At 37.0% G+C, this 20,622-nt stretch overlaps 4 protein-coding genes across 6 annotated transcripts; 3 read left to right on the plus strand and 1 right to left on the minus strand.

Moving 5' to 3' along the window:
• Window positions 1–183: 183 nt before the first annotated feature.
• On the plus strand, window positions 184–3,129 carry LOC113761191 (protein TIC 21, chloroplastic). Its single transcript, XM_027304060.1, has 4 exons — window positions 184–613; window positions 1,146–1,403; window positions 2,337–2,540; window positions 2,721–3,129. The coding sequence occupies exons 1-4, from the start codon at window positions 317–319 to the stop codon at window positions 2,832–2,834; spliced, it is 873 nt and encodes a 290-aa protein (XP_027159861.1). The 5' UTR covers window positions 184–316; the 3' UTR covers window positions 2,835–3,129.
• Window positions 3,130–3,358: 229 nt separating this feature from the next.
• LOC113761026 (cell division cycle protein 123 homolog) lies at window positions 3,359–5,546 on the minus strand. Of its 3 annotated transcripts, none has more exons than XM_027303827.1 (2): window positions 5,248–5,546; window positions 3,359–4,710 (listed from the first exon to the last, which is right to left on the minus strand). In XM_027303827.1, exon 2 carries the CDS (start codon window positions 4,636–4,638, stop codon window positions 3,631–3,633), a length of 1,008 nt encoding a protein of 335 aa, XP_027159628.1. In that variant the 5' UTR covers window positions 4,639–4,710; window positions 5,248–5,546; the 3' UTR covers window positions 3,359–3,630. The 3 variants fall into 3 exon arrangements, with proteins under 3 accessions (XP_027159628.1, XP_027159629.1, XP_027159627.1); XM_027303828.1 differs by having other exon boundaries at window positions 3,359–4,771; XM_027303826.1 differs by having other exon boundaries at window positions 3,359–5,041.
• Window positions 5,547–5,637: 91 nt separating this feature from the next.
• Window positions 5,638–10,959, plus strand: LOC113761027 (tubulin-folding cofactor B). The gene is made up of 8 exons (XM_027303829.1): window positions 5,638–5,849; window positions 6,200–6,351; window positions 7,394–7,512; window positions 8,325–8,386; window positions 8,645–8,686; window positions 9,496–9,629; window positions 9,842–9,911; window positions 10,545–10,959. The coding sequence occupies exons 1-8, from the start codon at window positions 5,745–5,747 to the stop codon at window positions 10,590–10,592; spliced, it is 732 nt and encodes a 243-aa protein (XP_027159630.1). The 5' UTR covers window positions 5,638–5,744; the 3' UTR covers window positions 10,593–10,959.
• A 1,849-nt stretch (window positions 10,960–12,808) lies between these two features.
• LOC113763972 (protein unc-50 homolog) lies at window positions 12,809–19,977 on the plus strand. The gene is made up of 10 exons (XM_027307978.1): window positions 12,809–13,130; window positions 14,184–14,251; window positions 14,890–14,915; window positions 15,784–15,874; window positions 16,137–16,232; window positions 17,407–17,475; window positions 18,155–18,213; window positions 18,301–18,423; window positions 19,212–19,283; window positions 19,356–19,977. Exons 1-10 carry the CDS (start codon window positions 13,044–13,046, stop codon window positions 19,418–19,420), a joined length of 756 nt encoding a protein of 251 aa, XP_027163779.1. The 5' UTR covers window positions 12,809–13,043; the 3' UTR covers window positions 19,421–19,977.
• The last annotated feature ends 645 nt before the right edge of the window (window positions 19,978–20,622 follow it).

Below are 20,622 nucleotides of genomic sequence, written 5' to 3' on the forward strand. Positions count from 1 at the left end.
TAAAAAAAAAAAAATCGAATGAATTTGACTTCCATAATTGTTATAAGACTTACCTTGAGACGGAGAGTTTTTTTATAGATCTTCCACTAACATGGCTTCAAACACCGAAAGTGGAATATAACAGCTTTTACTAAATGAATTTTAGTGAACAAGTTAGAGGCTTTTTCATTATTTTTTCCCTCGTGATTTTGTCTGCCAAAGTATCCGAGGACATATTGCTCTCTCGTGCGCATTTCCGATAAACAAAAATTACTACTCCAACATTGGTGTAGCGACCTTTACTGAAGTAGTACGCAAGTAATATCATCAATCAACTATGCAAACTCTCCTTCTGCCGGCTGCTCGCTCCGGCACCGCACCGCTAGCGCCGCCGACTTCAGTGGTGTATTCAAACCCCTCACTGCCTCACCTCCTCCTCCTATCCCACCAATCGAGCCTCCACTTGGCACCACTTTCTCTCTCATTCTCTAAACTTCTCAAAACCCACCAACCTCTGTTTTCACCACAATTATCCACTTTCGATAACAGATTATTCAAAACCCTCGCCTCCGGCACTGTATCTACTCCTTATCCAGCCCCCAATGACGACGCTGAAAAGGCCAAGCTTGCTCAGGTCACCCAAGAACCCTCTCTTTATTTACTTGACTACTTACATCTTTTCAGCATATAGTGATTCAATTGTTATACATCTATGATTGTACTGTTATCAGAGCTATGCAGTTTGGGAGACCACTATGACATTTGGGGTTAGGGTTTTAGAGTCAGCTGAAGAATGATTACCAAAGTTTTTATTTTATTGGTTTTACTCATTTTTTAAGTTAGGGCTCGATTTTAGTTTGGATTTGAATGAAAGTGGTGCCTTGTCGTTAGTGGAACTGTGAGAATCTGATAGAACCCAGTGGTTAAGATCTTGAATCTTGTCGAGGGTCTGATTCTCTCCGTCTTCGTTGCTCTTTCCCTTCTCGCTTCTTAGTTCCCACAGGCTCTCTTCTTAACAGAAAATAAAGAATCCATTTCGAAATGTGAGCTTATGAAAGGTATGATGGACTACGACATTGTCACTATTGAGCCTCTGATTGTCATGGAATATGTTGTTTATTGGTGCTTTATTGTTGGCTGCTGATTTTCTTGGATTGTGATTTTAGGTTGCGAAGAGATTAGAGAGTACATCAAGATATTTCAAAAGATTGGGAGGTTTAGGATTTTGGGGGCAGCTTGTTTGTACAGTGGTTGCGGCTGTGATCCTATCATTTTCAGTTGTTATTACCGGGAAGATCACATCACCTGCGACGTTTTATGCAACAGGTGGAGGAATTGCAGCTGCTTTCATTTCTGTTTTCTGGTCTTTTGGCTACATTCGTCTCTCTGAAAAGCTTCGGAAGACTGCCAATGATCCTTCCAAGGTAAGAGATTATAACTCTAATGCACAGATTACGTTTAGAGTTATTTGTTGAGAATTGGAATTCAACTTCTATTGCTATTTTCTTTTGTATAAATTCCGGTTTTTTTATGGAGATGAAATGGCACAATACAAGTGTACTTAGCATTGTTGGGTACAAGAGAATATATTTACTTTGAACCTACAATTGTGGACAGTGATACACATATTGTGGACAGTTTATTGTTTGGCATTATAAGCTGGGGCCTTTCTGCACATATTATACTTCCATTTGATGCACTTAAGCTGACTTGCATCAGACACAAAATGGATGATATTTTCCAATAAATCTTTTTTGATTTCTTCTTTAGATCTCTTTGCTTATATGAGGCATCCAATCCTTCTAAATAATAGAGAATGCCAAAAAGGGAATGATAAGTACATGCTCCAAAAAGCTTCTTGCACACCTCTACTAATGTATTTTGCCTACCATAATGCATTGGCCGACCACTTACGGGAATGAGTGATAAGTGGACCCAGTATTACATTTGAAAGGGAAGTTTGGAAGCCAGTGAACAATAGCTAGTGTATGCCATTTTGCTATCCTGCTTTCCAAGAGGAATTTTGTCATGCTATTACATTCACTGTCTTGATCACTGAATTTTTGTTAGATTTTTTATTCTTTCTTCATGCTTGCTTCTCAGCTTGTGTTTTTGTTCATGACTTTTCTTTTTGCAAGCACTCTGTTGATCGCGGGCTGGTTTAGCTTTGTCCATTAGTGAGTATACCCACATAAGTATAGTTTCCACAGGGCATTGTTTCCTTATGTTGTATTGCTCTTTATCCTGCTTAAATAACTTGTGGAACTCAGGTCTCAGGATATTGTATTTTTCAGGAAAAAAGAAGATTATATGTCTGGTAGAGAAAGGCATGTTATTCAGTTTGATTATGTTTGCAGGCTCCTCCACGTGCTGATGTCGTTAAAAGTTTGAAAAATGGTATAGTTGTGAACCTTCTGGGAATGGGTGCGGCAATACTTGGCATGCAAGCCACTGTAGGATTGCTGGTTGCCAAGGCTCTCACCACATCAGCTAATCCTTATTATCAGGGTGTCGCTCCTGGAAGCAGTCCTGTTCTTGCATTGGATGTGTTCTTGGTACAGGTAACTCTCTGTGATGGTTCGAGTTTGATTATGGATGAGCTGAATTAGTCTAATTGTTACCATAATCCTGAATTTGTCATTAGATTTGAGCTTCTGCTATGAACAACTTTTATAAGAGAACTATAAATCTTATGCTAATTTGTTAACCTTCATTCTAACTGCTGTCTATTTTGTTTACAGGCATCTGCAAATACTATCCTTTCACATTTTCTGGGCCTTGTATTCTCGCTTGAATTGTTGCGGTCAGTCACCCTGCCGCCTTCAGAAAGCATTCCAGTTTTCAAGGCTGCATGAACTCCAACTAGAAGCTGATCAAAATACTTTGATAATAGTTAAATCATCTTTTGCTAGCGTTTTTGTAGCGTGCTTTTAATGCTGTACTGTAACTTGACATGTATCATGTTTTGGTACAACACCGTTAAAGAGGCCATTGACTTTCTAGTACGTTTGCATAAAGAGATTAACATATTCAGCATTTCTGGTGTTCTCTCTGTGTCATGGAAACATAGAAATTTCGAGTCGGGTGCATTTGTTTTCAAAGAAAATTGACCATTTGTGCTTGATTATGGAAGTGATGCTGGTTTTGTCATTTAGGAGTACCAATAGATAAAAATGTTGTGACGAAGTTTTATGAAGTGCCATAGGCGCCCAATCAAGATTTTTGTACGTTCAGAAGTTTATTCAATTTTCTCTCTATCCGACTTTGCCTGGATTTCATCTATCCGATTGGGCTGAAAATTGTGCTATGCCATAACTGAAGTCAAGAATTTTTTCGAACCGTGGAAGATGTTACTGTATAAAACGATTCAATACAAACGTTACACTCTGGGAAAACAATTGAAGTTGATAATTCCATGATAAATAATGCCCAAGTACCACAAGTACTTCTTTAGTTTGACATACAAATTGTATCATTTACTCGAGGATAAGAGGTGCAACACTCGGGAGTGTTTAAACATCAGAAAATCGTCTCAAGGAAAACAAGATCAATCTGCCACTTCAATTCACATTATCTCAAGGTTATCCACCTTTAGGGAGATGCGTTAAATATCAGGAAAGGATCTACAAACCAAACTTGGGAATCACATGGTCAAGCACCTGCTTCCGCAGACATGGTCTGTTGCCTAAACTCTTCATTAGCTTTATTGAAGAACTGATCCCAACCACTCCCTGGACTCGTATCCAGGTAATCATAGGGAACTGCAGTTCTCATACCTGGTCGAACTCCACACTGGCTCTCTATCATTCTAAACTCCAAAACCTTTCCCTCTTCTTTCAGATTCTCTTCCAATTCTTCCCAATCAAATAGCAGCGGCAAGGTGGATCCGCCCCAAGGATTAAAATCCAAAAGCTTAACTCGTCCATCTGCAGTAACATATACATCAAATGCATAGCTTTCTGACTCAAATTTGCCTTGCAATTTATCACTATAAAAATCCTGGATCATCTGTTTTATATCATCTTTCTTGTCAAGAAGCGCAGGATAAAATCCAGTAACCTCACGCTGGGATATCCCAACAAGGAGCCCATTACAAATGAAGCAACGAAACTCCATCTCAGGTCGCAAAGATGCATACCATTTGCGAAGTGCAAGAAAAAACTTTTGGGGTCTTGATGCTGTCTTATCACTACATGAATCATATGCATGACAAAGATCATGGATCAGGGAGTCTGATGATCGTAGCAAAAGTACAACCTCGCTGAAAGAGGAGCACTTGAGGTTCCCAGTAGAACTGATCCAAGCAGAGTCTTTAGGAGCACTCCAGTTAAGCTTGGGAAAGACAGCACCCCCAAGGGATTGTATTGATTCTTTAATCTTTATCTCAAGTTCCGGGAAAGAAGGGGGAGTTGGGGGACTTTCTGCTTCATTATCAGAACCTTCGTGCACTTCATAATCCTCTTCGTCTTCAGGTTTGCGGATTCTATTAGGTAAGGCATCATCATCTGCAATAGAAACTGGAAGAACAAATGGACCGGAATCGTTGAGGTACTCGATGAAGGATTCAGGAAGCTCATGGATAAGGGTTCTAATGGACACCGACTTGAACTTAGGGTACCACTCCTGAATCTGACATCTATTTACTTCTTCTTCCCTCATATTCACTATGAAGAGAAGATGTTATGTCTCTCAACCTGCCAGAAAGCTTTTAATACCTTCTGATTCTGATTGCTGCACAAGCACGGCGCGGTGGCAACTAATCAGCAACAGATATGTAATCCAAATGGAAAAGCTATACAGAGAAAGGAAAGGGTAAGGGCCAAGTACTCAGCTCCAAATCTTCAAATTTAAAAACCTCGTTAAAATAAGCAGGCAAATAAATAACAGGAAATCAAACTGAGAGATTAAGAGGGGGTGGCAAAATGTTGATTCTCATATGATGCAGCACAGAAGAGGTGACTGGTAATTCAAAGAAATTAACAGCCTGCCCAAATAAAGTGTCCGTCCAGGTAGCAAAATATGAACGGCAACTCAATGCATTTCCACTCGTAGGTTACAAAAGCTGTTCCATGATCATCAATCAAAAGTTAGCCTAATAAAAACTATAAACAAACAATTCAACGATCATAACACCACCTAAATGGTACTAAATTATTAGTTTTAAAATAGCACAAAGAAATCGCTTCTTGACCTCGTATACACTAATTTAGCAGTTTTGCTTTGCCTTATGCTTTACGGTAGTATTATAGATATTTGCTTTATGCTTACCGTAGTAGCAGAGAGATGGTAAATTGTGATATATTCCGACTTGTTTATCTTCCAAAAACTTGCTTCTCCGCCGCCGCCGCAGCCTTCGAAATCCTCTAAGATTCTAGAACCCGTGTAGTTGAATATCGCTGGTTGCTCCGAAGTCGGCTGATGTGAAAAAGGTATTGCCGCCCCTTGGTCGAGAGATACGGCAAGCTTTTCTTTTTACAGTGTTGATTTGGAGATTATGTCGCTGCGGTGTCGTCGTGATTTCAGCTTCCAGATTCTCCCGGTTGGGGGAAATGGGCAAAAGTAAAATCCAGAACACCCAAACCAAAAAAAGAAAAAAAGGGAAAGGGTAAATTGGTCCAATCACGCATAGAAAAAGGTTGACCCGCGGGGTTAGTGGAGTCGGGTGACTCGGGTCCCTCCCAAATTCATGGCTCCCTCCAGCCGAGATCCCCTTCGTTGTTGCCAGCAGGAAAAGCAGCTCGCAGTTGGGTGATTTCTGAGGATCGATGGCTTCCAGTCTACAGAACATTCAAGGAGATGACTCGGTTCTTTTACGCGTAACTCATTCTAACATCAAGACCTTTTCTGCTGATGTCCGCTTCTCTCTTGAGGTATTTCAACAATTCACACTCTCTTGCATTTCAATGCTTTGCTTAAATCTATTGTCGCCAGGCAAAGGACTGCGGTTCATTCTTGTCAACTAATGCGACTTGTTTTACCTCTTATTTTGGTACTACTACATGTGGTTGGAAGGTTATCTCCTCGCTTCTATTCAGGGCCAACTAAGTGCTTGACAATTGGGAAAACTGTAATTTTCCTGATTTTAGCGTTTAAATATTGACCAGTTCTAGGCTTTGATAAGAAGTGGGTTCCAATGGCAATTGAATTTAGAACAGCAAGATATTGACTCAAATGAGCTTACTTGTGGTTCTCATAGAAATCTTTTCTATCTTGTCTTCAGATGTCAGTAGAAGCTGTAAAAGATAAGTTGTGGAAAAAGTGTGGTACTTCTGTAGATTCAATGTGCCTTCAGCTCTATGATGATACTGGTGCCAAAGTTGCAGACATCCATGATAACACCAGACCATTTGGTTTTTATTCCCCGTTGGCCGGGTGGGTTTTCTCTCTTATCTATTTTATTCATCCTCAGGTGGAGCAGAAGTTGCATTTGTCAGTCCAGGCATGAATACGCCGTTACATGTGGGGCATAATGCTGTGTAGTAATGAAACCATATTGTTTGGTGATGAGAATAGAGTTGAAATTTTGAAAAATTTTTATTCCCCATTGTCTGCTTTTCTGAATTAGCAATGCTTGCTGGAAAAATCACTTGAAATTGATATATAAGAACATGCACATATAAAATATTTACAATGATTTAACTTTATTATGATACTGTTTTTGTTATCACAGCTATGCAGCTAAGTTGGTTAAGAAAGTAAAATTCCGAGCTGAAACTCTGTGAATAAGATCTCCATATTTCAATAACATTACATGGTTTGAATTTTTTTTTGTTAAATTTTGTCTTGATGGTCTTTTATTGGATGCAACTTGTCTGTTTAGTATTTCAGGGCTGATTGGAAAAAAGTGCATCTTTTAAAATTAACACTATGATTAACATTTTGGTGCCAAAGAACCAGGTAAATAGATGAATAAAGTAAAGCTAAAAGACCAGCAAATTGGCTGTACAAGTGAACCACGACTATTCAAATTGGGGTAAAGTAAGAACCACACTAAGGAGAATATTGCACTTTCATGCCAAAAATCTTCATATTCAAGGCTTATCATCCACGATAGCAATTGTGTTCTTTTTAGTTTTGTGTCTTATTAGCCACTTAGTTGATGTACCTCAAAAAATTTAATATGCTTCTGACCTTTGATTAAGTATTATGTTTGTATTGACAGAGTGGTAGCGCCGTCTCCCCTCATACGCTATGACTTACATGTAAATGTCTTGCTTATCAAATAAGGGGATATTTCTCTGATTGCGTGATAATGTTCTTATCCACATTCTTTTGGTAATGGAGAACAGAAGCATAAAGTTTGAACTTTAATATAGTAAAGTGTTATCATGATACTATCACAACTGTATTCTTCTTGCTTCAACTTCCACTTTCTGTTCTTTTCTGATAGTTACCAGTTCTTCTTTCTTAACAGTTACCGGCTGCATGTTATTGATCTTGATCCCTCATCAGTAACTTCTGGTGGTTGGTTGGAGGATACTTCTCTTGTGGAAAAATACACGATCTCTGACGAAGCTTATGGAAAACGTGATGGTAAATGTGGAAAAAACTTCATTTGGCAAGGATTAGGTGTTAGAAGTCATCAGTTGATTAGCCAATATAATTGCTTTTACCCCTTCTCTGTTCCTGTCATCAACACGTAAAGAGACCTGCAAGCATATATAAACAATTATCTTTCTTGGGCATGGAAGTTCTTCTGGATTTTGTGTATATATTCATTGAAGGCATCTTGTCTCAAAGAGAGTATAACATTACCTTTTTGAAGGAAACATCCCCAGACTCCAATAATTGATTAAAAGATTCTTTGCAAAAAAATTTTTGGTAATTATTGCTCATATAGGTTTAGAGCCTTTGATTTTGCTGCGGCACTTCTCTTCTTGGGGGGGTTTTTTGTTGTTGGGGGGGATGAAGCTTGTAGAAGATGTGTGCAAATGGGTATACCTATTTCTTTGTTGCCTATTAATTGTTCTTTAGAATTACCAATCCACTAATATCCTACATCTCTGTTCTGGGAGTTCAGTTAGAGGGTGCAGAGAGCGCAGTTAGATAAAAGAGAATTCAATAAGATATTATTTGCTGTATCAATAGAAAAACTGTCCTGTATCTTGGATAATTTTTTAATTAAATTTTATGGACAAGGTTTTGAATCTTTAGGTTATACATTTTTCTTTTGTTTCACAGATCTTCTGTGCAAAAAAAAAAAAAAAATTACAGGTGTCTAATTTCTAATCTGTCATAATGTATATATCTTTGTGTGCATTTTAAGATTTTACTCAAGTGATGTGGTATGACAAATGTTTATTGAATCAAACTGAGATGACAAATGTATCTATCTTTGCGTTCAGGTACATTCAGAAAGTTCAAGGAAAAACTAGCACAGCAAAATCCTTCCCTTCTGGAGCCTAAAGTAAGCTTCTTTTCAGGTTTTGTTGATATCTTTCTCCTGACTTATCAGCAAGTTTTCCTGGCAAGCTTATTAATAACTTGCCTAATGACGAAACTTCAGTTTTCTCCTTTGCATTGATAAAACAGAACTGTTCTTTTCTCAAATTTCTCCTTTTTTGTCAAAAGCTGATAGATTACATTCTCTAGGACAGTCTTCAGGTTCTTCACAAAAATAACTCAGTTTTCTTTCTCTGATATGTGGATTCATTTCTCTAAACAGATAGCGGACAACTACATGGAAGATCTTTGCACGAACATTAAGGTTTATTAATCAAATTTTCTATCAAGTATCTGTATTTGTCATCTTCAATCATTTACTTGCAACCAGGGATAAGTTTTCAATATATGGTCGCTTGTTCACTGTTTGGTTGTTTCTCAATATAACCTGTAAAGGTAAAAGGAATGGTTTTTTCTATACTCTGATATGATCTTATTTTTCCTTCTGGTGTGACACCATACATGAACTTATATAATGATTAGCTTATCCAAATGTTAAAATGTGAAACAAAACATTGACTAACATTCTTTTTTCAATTATTTATTTATTTTAATCACCTCTGCCATTGTAGTATTTGTCTATTGATCAACACTAGATATAAAGTTTGGTGCAAGAAAGCTTTTCTCTAACTAATGTGTCCTAATCTGCTGTCCATAGCAGCCATCATTTTCTTCCTGGTTGAACGAGTGGTTCTCAAAACCAGTTTTGCAAGCGTTTTGAACATGCTAGCACTAAACTATCTGTCATTTGGTCATGTTTTAGCCTCAATCAAAGTGAATGGCAATGCTTATTCGTTGATGAAATTACCAAGAATGGTTTGTTACAAGTTGTTGAATACTTGAGTGTGACCATCTTATTTCAAGACAGATATTACATAATGACCAGCCACCCATTCATGTCATCTTTTCTAATGCTTGGTGTCCTAGAACTCTACTGGATAGGTATTTCTGTCGTCAAACTTTAGGTGGAATACTTTTAACCTTCTGCTGGTTGAAATTTGATTGCCTCTGGTTCTGTGGTTAAGTTAACTTGTTCAGCATTAAGTTTCAATGTCGTTTGTCCTTGCTGGAAAGGTAGGAGATAGATGTGAAGTTGAACCTGGGGAGAAAAGAGGTGAGGTGAAATTTGTTGGTCGTGCTGAATCACTTGCACCTGGTTTCTGGGTTGGAGTTCAGTTTGATGAACCACTAGGAAAACATGATGGCAAGTATGTGTGGGTTACTCTCTTAACCTTTTTTCTGGTATAATTTGGTCTTTTGAAAACACTATTTCCTATATGTTACTCCATTTCAACAAGTTCTTGTATTGGAGATTCCTGTTTGTGGGTCTTCACAGGGTGTCATTTCTAAGTTTTTGCCTCAAGTAGAGTTCTGTCTTGGTTTTTGCTTCATGGAGATATTCTATTGATATCGCTCACAGGCAGAAAGGAAAGCGCTATTTTGATTGCCCGCCACTTCATGGTGTGATGGTCAGACCTGACAAAGTAAAGGTATTTAGTAGAAAGTATATTAGTCAGAGTACATAGCTAAATTTCTGTGTTTCAGCATTTCTTCCTTTTTATGTTGAGCATTGCTTCTGGCAATTCATCTTGCATGTCTCATCGGTAATGCCATGAATTTTTTCTGCTGATTCATGTTTTCTTTCTTTTTCTTTAGGCTCCAAGAAAAATAAATTTTTTAATCCGTAGGCACAAAACACATTCCATAGCTGAAGAATTTAGCATATATCACGTGATTCTCATAAATTGATGTATTTGCATATGTTTCAAGGGCATGAATAAAGACACCAAGGACTTACATCTCACATAAGAGTTATAGTCTCAGATACTGCTATTTGGAGTGATAAGTAAGCCACGTGTCAGATTGATGTGATTGGTATGTTGCGAAAAACTAATTCAAAAAACGTTATGGCTTCTATTTGGTGTCAATGATTTGTTTGAAAGAAGAAACTTGGAAAAGGAAAAGTGGATGTTGAACCTGAAAAAAAAGAGAGATGAACAATCGGCAATGCAGAGTTACTTTTATAAGTTCTTGCTATATTTCCTGATTGAACACTTGTATTGTAATTTAGTTATTTTTGCAGCTTCACTTCTTGCTTCATTTCCTGATTGAATACTTTGCAGGTTGGTGACTATCCGGAGCGAGATCCGTTTGAAGAGGATGAGATATGAGCAGATTTGAAGATTGTTGCGGACAACCTTCGCTTCATTCATAGGCTAAATACACAGGGCTTCTCTATTTGGTTTTTCCTCCAGAGATTGGAGGTAGGTGGTTAGATTTAGGACTAAGACACTGCAAAAATGGAGAATTGAGTCCTACCATTTCTCCAGTCGTCCCTGGATCTGGGGTTGTATTCTTGCAACTTTAGAGCGGTGAACACTTTTCTTGAAGTTTCTTATGTTCGTCTTGTTTGCTCCCAAACCCCCCCCCCCCTCTCTTTTCTCTTCAAACAGAACAAAACAAATGTGTTTAGGCATTTGTATGTTTTGCTGATGATAATTGTTTTAATCGAGAGGTCTTGTACTGGTGTGTTGGTAATTTCCGTTTTATCACGTTTATTTTTCTTTTTCTATTTCATTTGTTTAGTTTTATTCCTTCTAATCAGTTATCGTGCATTTGTATCTCTACGCCTGGTGAGTTGAATTTTGTGGCCTTTAGAATGTCAACCTGTAAAATTTCACTGGTAAGGAACTGTGACCACCGATCCCGTTGGTGAATTTGGGTTTTGACAGACTGAATACTAGATTCTGGGAAACAGTCAAATTTAACTTAAAAGCCTAAAGCAAACAAAGCCACTGTATTAAAAAAAAAAAAAAAAGAAGGTAGAATCACCCTGATGTAGCGTTGCCCACAGCCAAAGGGAAATGATGTATGTATTAACGTTTAACCTAACTCCAATCTGCTTTTACTGTATTGTAAATGCAGATTTTGCAATCGTTCCTTGACCGAATTTTCCTTCTTAGGAGTCAGCAATGTTTCTCATGTACCAATGTTTTATTGCTCTATTATCCTTTTCTTGAGCTAAGAGGTGACAAAATTGGATTTACGGGAGGGGCAAGCGCGAATTTTTTCTAAAAAAAAAATAAAGTCATAGTAAAAGAAAAGGTTGGGGGATGATAACATGAGCTCCATGCTGTATTATCATAATTACCAGCGATGGAATATATTGGATTAAATAGTCGCCACTCTTACTCTATTTATCTCCTTCTCTAATTTTTATCAGGACAAGTTGCATGATGTATTATGGCAAATTAAAGTTTTTTTTTTTTCCAGAAAAGGGACAGCGAATAGCTAAATAGGTGGTCAAGTACTTGTGAATATAATAAATCCTGTGTCAAAGGAAAAGATTATCAAACGAATACATTAAGGTGGCGTTTGGTAAGAGGGGATAGGAATCAGAAATTGAAATAATTCTAATATTAGTAGTTTGGATTCAAAATTTTGGAATGAATCATTAAAATTTGGGAGTTCTCAATCTCGAGCAAATTGGAGGGTTTTGGTAGATTTCTAAATTTGATTCAGCAGATTTCAAAAATTTGACAAGTAGGCCACTCTTATCCCTACTTCACTTTTCGTGATCTACCAACTCTTCTTCTCCTTTGCCGCTTCCACCCCCATTGCCTACAAGGCATTATAAGACCATGGGAGACATTTTTATATTGACCAAAAATTTTATCCCAATTGACTCTTGAATTGCAAACTCTTTTTTTTTTTCTTGATGAATAGTGTCCCTTTGATTTTTTGTCTAGTTACCATGGATGGCAGACATTAAGTGATGGAGTAAGTAGATGCAAAATTTTCTCGTCCCTTTGTTCCACTGCAACCAACCTAGTTGGTTATTTTTTCTTTCCTTTTTGGTGTTTAGGGAGAAGATATAATGATCTTGAAATTCCAATAGCTTTTGCAATTGATCAATGGTTAATTGTTTATGAAATGCCGCATTGCCATGGGGTAGCTGTAGGAGAAAGAGATGAAAGAAGAAAAGGGAAAAAAGAAATTAAACATATGATAAAATATTTGTTTTTAATGTAATACCTGTTCCTCATAAATATTTACCAAACAGTTGTAATGATACCTTGGATTAAAATTCATACTAATTTTTGTAGAAATGAATCCGATTACAATTTCGATTCCTAGACTTGAACCAAACACCCTGTAAGGTTTTGGATCAAGTTTCTTCCTCATTGTTTTTCGTCCTGTAATAGTAATACCGAATACGTACCAGTACTTAAATAAAACGTAAATAAAACTAAACAAATCATGTGTTGGGCCAGCCTAAAATCCAACCCAATGCCTCTCCATGGACCGGTTGACTTTCAAACTGAACCCAAACCCAATGAAGATCGTGACGGAACCCAGACGCCACAGCCAGCCTCACCACCGATTACCAGAAAGAGAGAGAAATTTAGAAAAGGAAGGGAAGGGCTGCCAGAAATCCGAACCCAGAAAGAATAATAACACCAAATCCAACTCCTACTCCAATCTAACTCCCCGTTCAAACAAACACGCAATTAAGAAGAAATCTTCAAAATCAATTCAAAATTCTATCTGCGGAACTCCAAAATTTCGCAGAAAAATCCAGGGGAAAGAAAGAAATAAGAAAAGAAAAGGAGAAAGGGAAGATGCTGCCAACTACATCAAAGGGGCGGACGAGCTCCAATGCCCGGCCCAATTCTCCTTTCCCTCATTATCTCCGTAGAATCGTCAAGGTTTTCTTCGTTTCTGTTGCTCTGAGACTCTCCACATTAGCACACACATTTACGTGTATTTTGATCGAACTGGATAGATCTGATCTCCACTATTTCAACTGCCAAGTGCGTCTATGCCTCATTTTGGATTTAAAAAAAAGGAAAATTCTGTATGCGATTACACTGTAAAACTCTTAGTTAGGTGAGTTGCTTAATTTGGGTCTGAAATTTGATAGCACAGCTGGGATGAAAAGCTCTGGGCATTGTTGTTAGCTATCAGGATCGAAGTGAATAGACGTGGGAAAAAATTTCTTTTATGTTCTCTTAGTGATTGACTTAGATGGGTGTGCTTCAACTCAGACTGGTTGCTATATTATTGAGAACAGACGTGCAATTGGGATTGGTGGAAGGGATTTGGTGATCAGGTTGGTTGTGGGTTGTTGGAGAGGAGAACTATCTATAGCTCCAGCTATTTTGGAGAATGCAACTATCTAGGCCACCAAGGGTTTTATTTAGCATTTCCTATTTTGTTGAGAGGATACAGTGGGAACAGAAATGTAAACTCTATCGTATTCATTGCTGAATTTGAGAGTTACCAGTGGGTTTCTTGGTGTGAGGATTAAAGTATTTTTCAGCTACAGATAGGGGGATGTTGGGGGGGGGGGGAGGAGGGGTGCGGAGGGAGGGTGCTGTCCCAACCATATAAGGATACAGAGTAGCATGAACCTTTCTCTGATTTCATGCATATGGGTTTAATCCTGATACCTCTAGGGATTCTATTAGGCATAACCTTTAGTTGGATCAGATCTTTTCAGCTCTTTTAATAAGCTCTAGATTTAGAAAAATATGAGCCACTATCCGTTTGGTAGAATGTTTTTTTGAAATTCGAAATGCTGATTCTTTCCTTCCTGATGATGTTGTTTTGTACTCTTCAAGAGCTTAATTGAAGACGAGGCTTTGCTTTCTTACTATGTGATTTTGTTCTACTCAACTGGATTACCCTTTGATCTTCTCCTCTTCCAATATGTTCTCATCTTCTTTTGGTTTTAATTGTTGTTGCTTCATTCATTGTAGTGGCAACAAATGGACATTGAATATACTTTCTGGCAAATGCTACATTTATGCACCTCGCCAAAAGTGGTGTAAGTATTGAGCTACTGGGTTGAGTCTACTATTGCTCTCTCTCTGGCCTACTGATTTTTTTCAGATGTAGCACTAAGCCTTTTTTGTTTAAAATTTAATTTAGATGCTACACTATTAACTGTTTGATGAACCTTCTTTTTAATGTGTAAGCACTCTTTACAGTTTTCACGACTCATATGATGGAATGGAAAAACCTTGATACCTAGAAAACTGGATCTGTTACTAACATATTAAGTGACTGAAAGTATCTGAATTAGGACCGTCTAATGTGTCATGATTCTCTTTTTGTGAAATCGTAATGACCATTGTGGACTTCTGATCCTTCTAGATGACTTGCTCAACAACATGTAGTGTTTACTTAGGTTTTTTGGTTTCTTTACCTAGGTTTATGCTCTGTTAATCTTTTCCTAAATGATTGGGTATTTTTTTCAGTTTCCTAGTTCACATATTATCCTGAGCTGTGCTATGTGCAGTTGTTTGGTGTGATTGTTCAAAATTGAAGTTATCCTAGATGCTGTCAATATGTACTTCTTCCTAATTAGAAAGTACTAGACTAGAAGATGCTTTTTATGTGTTTTCTCGTGTCTAATCAACATGCCTTCTGTTCTTTGCATGTGAAACTGTACAACCGATGCAGATATCAGCACACTAAATATCACAAGCGTAAGTGTGCTGCCTTTTGTCACCTCTTCTGGATTTCTCTGCTTCCTTGAATTTTTCTCTGTGCTGCATTGTTTCTGTGTGTTGAAGTCTTCTCATTCCAGTTATAAGCTGGTTTTGCTTATATTTGATGTTTTTTCAATTTAGAACACCTGTAGCTGTTTAAGATTATAAATTAAAGACGCTAGTTTTTCTTTCAATTACAAGATCTGTGAATTTTATTTCATATTGATTTGAGTTTTCATATTGTGGTTCATAACTATTATACTATATGTACTTCAAATCAATAGGAAGTATGAAAGAAACATTAAGAATCTGGTGATGGTACAGTGAGCTCCTTTTTTTCTTTCTGGTCGTTGTGATATTAGTAGCGATGTTATCCTTCTATAAAATAACTTGGAATGCATGTGACTCTAGATGTGCAAACAAGTAAAGCTTCAACTCTTGAAGCTTTTGTTTGCTAGGCCTGAAAATTGACAAATGGACACATTGGGCAGAAAATAACAGCAGGTTGTCTGCTATTGGCATTAAGCATGTAGTTTGGAGTTACTTTACCTCTTATGCTGTTGAGGTAAAGCGATGTCTGGCAGTCAGATACATAAATTAGAAGTTTGAGGAGGTAATAATGGTATTAATGGACAAACATATTAAGTAAATGAGGATTTTATTCTTATTGTTAGGTTTTACGTCTGATTTGTAAGAAGAAAGTAGTTAATTAACCTGCCGTTCCTCTGTGTTTCCCTCCCTGAATCTGTAAGAATAGTTATTTTCCATCCTTTCTTTCCCTGGTTCTTTTTTCCTAAGTTTGAAGTCTAGGAGTCAGTAGATGTTGACCCATTATTTAATTATTTCACTAAAATTTTGCTTGTAGAAACAAAGAATCAATGGGCACGTGATGATCCAGCATTCGTAGTGATATGCAGTCTTCTTTTGGTAGTTTCCACCTCAGCTTATTGTGCCGCGTAAGTATTTGGTGTGTGTCATGACTATTTTTCATGATGGCGCAATAGTTAAGTTGAATGTTGAAGACTTTTTGCTTTTACACCATAACATGTTATGTTGAGGGAATTCCTTTTCTGTATTTTGGTCAACAAACTTGAGGAACGTGGAATCACAATATGACATTCAGCGGGCTCGTGGTTCTCATCTTATTTTCTGTTAGGCATTAAAAAATGTTTATATGCAAATCAATGCTGATCCTGACCTTTATATTACTTGTTTCAGGTATGATCATAGTGTGGGACACGCTGTTTATGTAGTTTTGTCAGTGTTGCTTTTTCATCTTTTGATGACTGGTGCAATTTTGGCTACATGTTGCTGGTGAGCTGATGAAACTCCTTTTTCTTAGAATTCCATTTCCTTTATGGAGTTAGATGTTATAAGGTACTTGTCTTGTATTTCTCACTGTTCATAAATTTTGAATGAGGAAAGTTCAATTCTCAGAGTATTGACTTTTCTTCTAATGTCATTTCCTTTGCATAAGTGGAGGCGGGAAGGGAAGCTGGGGAAGGAAGGGAAAGGGTACCCTATACTTTGATTGTCTGAACAATTGCCACTGGACTAAAGCTGTTACTCATCTGTATAGAATCTACTTGTTTGGCACTAGTTTCTTTATTAGTGGGTGGTGCCCCTTTATGTTCTATACCATGCTACTGTCGCAAGGCCTCTTTTGATAGCTCAGAGTACTTCAAAGTTACTACGAGGTATACCCATGAGAACATTCTGAATGAGCATAATAAGAGAGTAACAATAGGTATGAAGTTGAAGAAGAATTCTTGTGGTCCAAGTTTCTTGGTGTTTGTTGCTATTCCCAATTAGGAGTATCATTCAGCAAAGATAGTAACGTCCTGTTTACCAGACATGAGCAGCTATAGTGATGCCTAGTTAGATGATACAAATATCTGAGTTTGAGCTGTGGCCCCCTGGTCTTCTGATCTCTAAGCTTTGCAATTTTTTCAGTCTCTAGTATAACAGTATGTTCAGATTAGGAGATCTTAGTACTTCTGTGTAAGTCAACCTAAATCTTAAATGTGTGTATTTTTAGTTCCTACTGCAGTTACGTAAATCTCGACATCCCCATGAATAATGAGACTACCATTAATCTCCTAAATTCCATATGACCTAACTACCCTTGTTTTGGCTCAAAAACTTTAACAGCCACAAACGCCTTTTTCTGCTTTGATTTGGGTGGACGGACTAATCTAATCTCCCTAGAAATATCAAAGGCTAGAATTTGTAATACCACCTGTTTGACCAGGGGTCTGAGTATTTTCTTTGCCACCCAGATTTAAATTGTTGTTGCCATATGAGTTAATAGATCATGTTAGCCTGTCATTTTTAATTTTTATTATACCTGAAGTTTTCAATTTTAGTGCCACCAAGAAAACTTAAAGCAACAAGAAAATTCTAAAATACAAAAGGTGTCATGGAAAGCTGATTGGATATGATTTTCCATCTTTTTATTTTATTTATTTATTTTTTAAATTCCTTGCAGGTTCTTGACCAACAATTATCTTCGTGAAGAAGTTCCAAACAGTCATGTGGTGGAGCAACGAGTGGAATGGCAAGTTCTGACCTATCCTTTATCCCTTCTTGCTGTGTGTTTTAGGCACCTTTTGGGTTGAACAAAAAGGAAGGAAAGGGAAGGAGAAGATGCTAGTGCCATTTTGTTTGGATTAAATACAAAAGGAAATAGAAAGGAAACATTAGAAGTATTGTTTGGGTTAGGGGAGGAAAAGAAAGGAACAGAAACTATCATGCTTTAGTTACGTTTTTATCCATAATAATTTAAAAACACAGGTTTCTGAGGAAATTTTAAAATTTTCATTTATCTCGGTTTCCTCTCCTTCCGTTTCTGCCCACTTTTGGATGGAAAACAGACTGACAAAAAATAACTAGACCTTAGCCCTCCTGTCCTTTCCTTTCCCTCCTTATAAAAAAAAAAATCCAAACATCAATATCCTTATACCTCCATTTCCTTTTCTTTCCCCTGTATTCCCTCGAAACAATCAGTGCCTTAAGTTTGTGCCCGCTGGACTATTTGTTTTCTTCATATATTAGAATGCTTCTATTGTGGCTTGGAACATGTGTCTGGTTGGACTAAAATGACTCTTGTAACCCCAGAAAAAATGGACATGCAAATAGACATCATATTTTCTTTGTTCCATCTCTTCTTTGATTCTGCATTTGGCATTTCTGTTTGTTGTGTGTGCTAAAAATTGTTTTCTACTCCATTCATGAAGGTTGTACGCATTTGATGTACACTGCAACTCTTTCTTCCCAATGTTTGTTCTGCTATATGGTAAGTTTTGTTTCAAAGTTTATGAGCTTTCAAATTTGGAGCTCAAATATTGTTGGGATGCTAATGATATGTTCGTTTTCATGCCAGTCATACACTATTTTTTGTCACCTCTGCTGATAGCTCATGGTTTCATTCCTGTTTTGCTATCAAACTTGCTCTTCATGGTGGCTGCTTCCTACTATCACTACTTGAATTTTTTGGGTTATGATGGTAAGACACGGATCTAAACAATAGTTGTGCATTTCTACTTTTACCAGTTTTATAATATGGTTTTAGAACTTTCTTGCCCCCCCCCCTCTGGGGTACCGTACTTGTCAAACAACTTTATATAGTTGTTAGGTTTACTGTTTAAGAGGATATCTTGGTTTGGGAAGGAGGTATAAACCATATCTTGGATTCATTTTGACCAAAATTTCATGGTTACTTATATGTAAAAGGATCTTCCGCTCTATTATTTGAGATCTTCCTTGTTATGTTCTGGCAAAGATTGTGAAATGCTTATATGTATATATATATAGAAAGTGAATTTATACATGTATTGTCCTCTACTGGGGAGCAGATTATTTATTTTTCCGACTTGTTCTGAAGTTAGTCTATTGCAACAAGCATTAGTGATCGGCAAGTTCCATTTCACTTGTCAACATTTAGTATTAAATATCTGATGTGAATGAAAATTCTAATTATTGGAATTACAATGGTTAAATTTTCCAACAACAATTCTCCTCTCAGGCCATGAGAGATTTGATGTTGGCTATATTTAGTACCTGGACCTTCCAATCATCTAATGGAAGATAAACAGGTCAATGCCTTTATCAGTAGATTATTCTGTATACTTTTTTCTAGTGCAAAGATCACATATACATTCTGCTCCCTTTAGCTTTTGCTATGTAATTTGTAGATTATGGTGGAGGGAATGGCACTTTACCATGATGGTCTGTCACCCACTTAATGTCTTTCTGCAAGTTAAGCTAAAATTATCACATATTTACCTGTTGCAGTACTGCCTTTCTTGGAAAGAACAACCTTCTTCCTATACCCAATTGGTGTCGTAATTGTCCTCTCACCAATCTGTAAGTAGACGAATACCCTGCTTGTGTTTTGGTTGCATACCTGCTATTATTGAACTTTTCTCTTGCTGGCAGTGATTCTGATTGGTTTCAATCCGTCGAGATATGTCATGAATATGTACTTCAGTCAGTTGGAATAGCCACGCCTAACACTAAGATGATACATGGGAGGATCCAGCTACAAACTGAGAAGCATGAAACGGTTGATTAGTTCAGTAACGACCCTCTTTGAGTGAAGACAGGATTTCTCGGACGAAGGTTCTGTAGTTCTCTGTTAAGGCCTCATTCTGTTAAAGCGTGAAAATTATACTTCCATCAAAAGGGCTCCTAAATTGGTTGGATGAGAAAATTGATGAAGTGAAGCTCTATTCATTCTCACAATTTTGCTCGTTCATTAAAATATCATCCTTAGTGGATGCTGTAGTGCATTTTTTTGATAAAATGCTTGTACAACATCTGCGGAAATATAGAATGCGTGTACTTTAGTTACAGAACTTGCACTCCACTTGCTCCTTCATTGTCAAGGACGGAGTCTCTTGCGTCGCTTCGACAAAAGTAACCATCCTTTGAATTCATTATAGATTTTTTATTTCCATTTTTGTCTCAGGCACGAAACATGAACATATATAATCTGTATCGCTGTGTAAATGCTCCTGAAATTTTGTATTTGGACAAAACCTATACTCCCTTTGTCCCATATTGATGGTCCTAGTTTTTTTTTCCGCACAGTTTAAGAAAAAGTAGTTAACTTTGTTGAAAAAATAAATTTAGATTGTTATTTTTTTAAAATATCTTTACATTAAATAGAGTATAATTTTATATTAATTATTCATGAAATTTTGTATTGATAGTTTATGGGAACTTGAATTGATGATAAAAAAAAGAATCGATTTGCATTTTACATTATTTCACATTTTCAATAAAAAAAAGTTTAGCCGCCTAATATTTCATGAACTTGATCACGAAGAGCCGTATTGATCATGAACCCTAGCATTCAACTTCTGCCAATACTCCATTTCATCAGCCTAGTACTCCGCCAATAGTATTCCATTTAATGCATTAAGTGGGGTAGGCTCTATAACAATCTATATTAAATAAGGTACTCCGCCAATAGTATTTCATTTAATGTATTAAGTGGGGTAGGTTATATTTTATAATAATCTATATTAAATAAGGTAATTTATAGTAATAATAACTTGAATTGAATAAAGATATTTTAGAGAAATTAAAAAATAATTACATTCTTCAATTGAAAAGTAGATTACAATTTGAGACAGACGAAAAAGGAAAACATGACTATCAAAGTAGGAAGGAACGAGTATTAAATAAGGTAGTTTATAGT

This window comes from Coffea eugenioides, chromosome 2 (genome assembly GCF_003713205.1).
Source record: "Coffea eugenioides isolate CCC68of chromosome 2, Ceug_1.0, whole genome shotgun sequence".
NCBI lineage: Eukaryota > Viridiplantae > Streptophyta > Magnoliopsida > Gentianales > Rubiaceae > Coffea > Coffea eugenioides.